The sequence below is a fragment of the Branchiostoma floridae genome, chromosome 4, assembly GCF_000003815.2.
Source record: "Branchiostoma floridae strain S238N-H82 chromosome 4, Bfl_VNyyK, whole genome shotgun sequence".
In the NCBI taxonomy this organism is placed as follows: domain Eukaryota; kingdom Metazoa; phylum Chordata; class Leptocardii; order Amphioxiformes; family Branchiostomatidae; genus Branchiostoma; species Branchiostoma floridae.
Genome location: NC_049982.1, coordinates 25,539,953 through 25,541,677, shown reverse-complemented (window position 1 = coordinate 25,541,677; position 1,725 = coordinate 25,539,953). Strand labels below are relative to the sequence as shown.

At 41.9% G+C, this 1,725-nt stretch overlaps 1 protein-coding gene across 1 annotated transcript in view; it reads right to left on the bottom strand.

The window, feature by feature from the left end:
- Window positions 1–1,725, bottom strand: part of LOC118413199 (attractin-like protein 1) — a 39,108-nt gene that overhangs the window by 28,956 nt on the left and 8,427 nt on the right. Inside the window, exons 6-8 of the mRNA XM_035816416.1 lie at window positions 1,326–1,482; window positions 1,046–1,139; window positions 441–657 (exon numbers count right to left, since the gene is read on the bottom strand). Of these exons, the coding sequence (XP_035672309.1) occupies window positions 441–657; window positions 1,046–1,139; window positions 1,326–1,482 (468 nt within the window). The remainder of the gene's footprint in view (window positions 1–440; window positions 658–1,045; window positions 1,140–1,325; window positions 1,483–1,725) is intronic.

Genomic DNA, 1,725 nt, shown 5'->3' with positions numbered 1-1,725 from the left:
GAAAATAAAAAAAAGGTTTGGCCCAAAAGAAAAAAAGTTGGCTTTCAATTTCGAAATTCTAAGCGGTTCCAGGAAAGGTTGGCACAAAACCAAAAACCAAAGATTTGGTATATTTAAACAATAGGATTCTTTATTTTTGGTCCTTCACCATCTCGGTACTTTGAACCTTGGAATTGACGTTAGGATTCTATGACATTTAGTCAAAATTTTTCGATGTATTTTATTGAAATCTACTGCACATGTTCGCTCATTTTGCAGCTGTTTCGTACGATTTACAGTATGGTTCAAAATTTATTTTGAAACGGGCTACAAATTGATGCACACGAGGATGTCATCCACATAATCAGATGAACATGGCCTTAATTGTAAACGACAAATCTGCATTGTCCCTTACAATGAATAAAAAAAAACAACCTGCAAATTGCAAGAGAGTTGGTCACCTGGGTTATATTCCAGTACTTTGCTGGAGTAGCCGTAATCAGGGTTGTGTCCAAAGATCACAATGACCTTGGAGTCCACAATGTTTGCAGAATGACCTTCCAGAGCCAGACCTGCCTGTGACAGCTGCTCCCATTGGTGGAGCACTGTGTCAAAAGCCCACGTCTCATTGGTCACCACTCTGCCTTCTACAAGACCTCCAAACATGATGATTTTGTCCTGTTGGGGTGAAAGTTGAAAAATCAACATGGCAGCTTTTGTGAGAAACAGAAGTATGAGGCTATAATAATGTCATTGCCAGTTTTAATGCAGGCAGAAAAGTCTGAGGAGAGTTACACCTCGAGCATGTTAAAGAACCACTGTTCTTCATTTCTTTTATTTGGCTGTAGAAAAATACATACAGCCAGGGCTACAATGTATACGTAGTACCCAAATGACATGTTGAAAAGAGTGGGAGTACTTCCCAGTGTGAGTGAATCAAACCATACACTCCGGTCTTACTTTTCAGTACAAGCTGTGTAAGACTAGGCAGACGGCAGTTGACCAATGGATAAATAGATAAAATGAATGTAACGTAAAACAAAGAAAGAACGCGAGTCCTACATACCCCATACAGTAAGGCAGTGTGACCATAACGTTCCACGGGGTTCACAGCTGTTGTAGGTGTGATGGGACTCCAGGTGTTCTCTACCAAATGGTACCTGAAAAATACATAAAAAGTACAAAATGTAAATATGGTCCAGGTATGAAATAAAGGACAATAAACAAGCTTTCGAATTACACGTAATGCAATGCAATCAATAAAGAATTCAAGGAAATACATGAGTTTTGCACTAACTGGCAATAGTTTGCTTTTTGATTTTTTTGTTAGGTAGGTAAAGCAGTACCTAATGAGATTGTAGAAGCTTGCGCTGCTGAAGGTGTACCCTCCCACTATCCACATCCACACGTCCTGCTGTACACAAACATGGGAGGCTCGGCCGGGCAGGCCCGGACGCTCCCGCTCCCACACCACCTGCGCATCTGTATGGTTACAGTCATCACCTGCAAGGGAACATGCAGAACAGTCAGCACCTGGTGCACCTGACAGGGACACATAGCTACAGATAACAGCAGGTGCAAGGAAAAACATGGTATTTTTATCATTTCTAACTGAATCTTGGGTTACCAAGTACCCACCTCTTTTAACCACCTCTGTATCCTGGGTTACAGAGTACCCACCCCTATACCCTGGGCTACAGAGTACCCACACCTGTATCCTGGGTTAGTGAGTACCCACCCCTATAT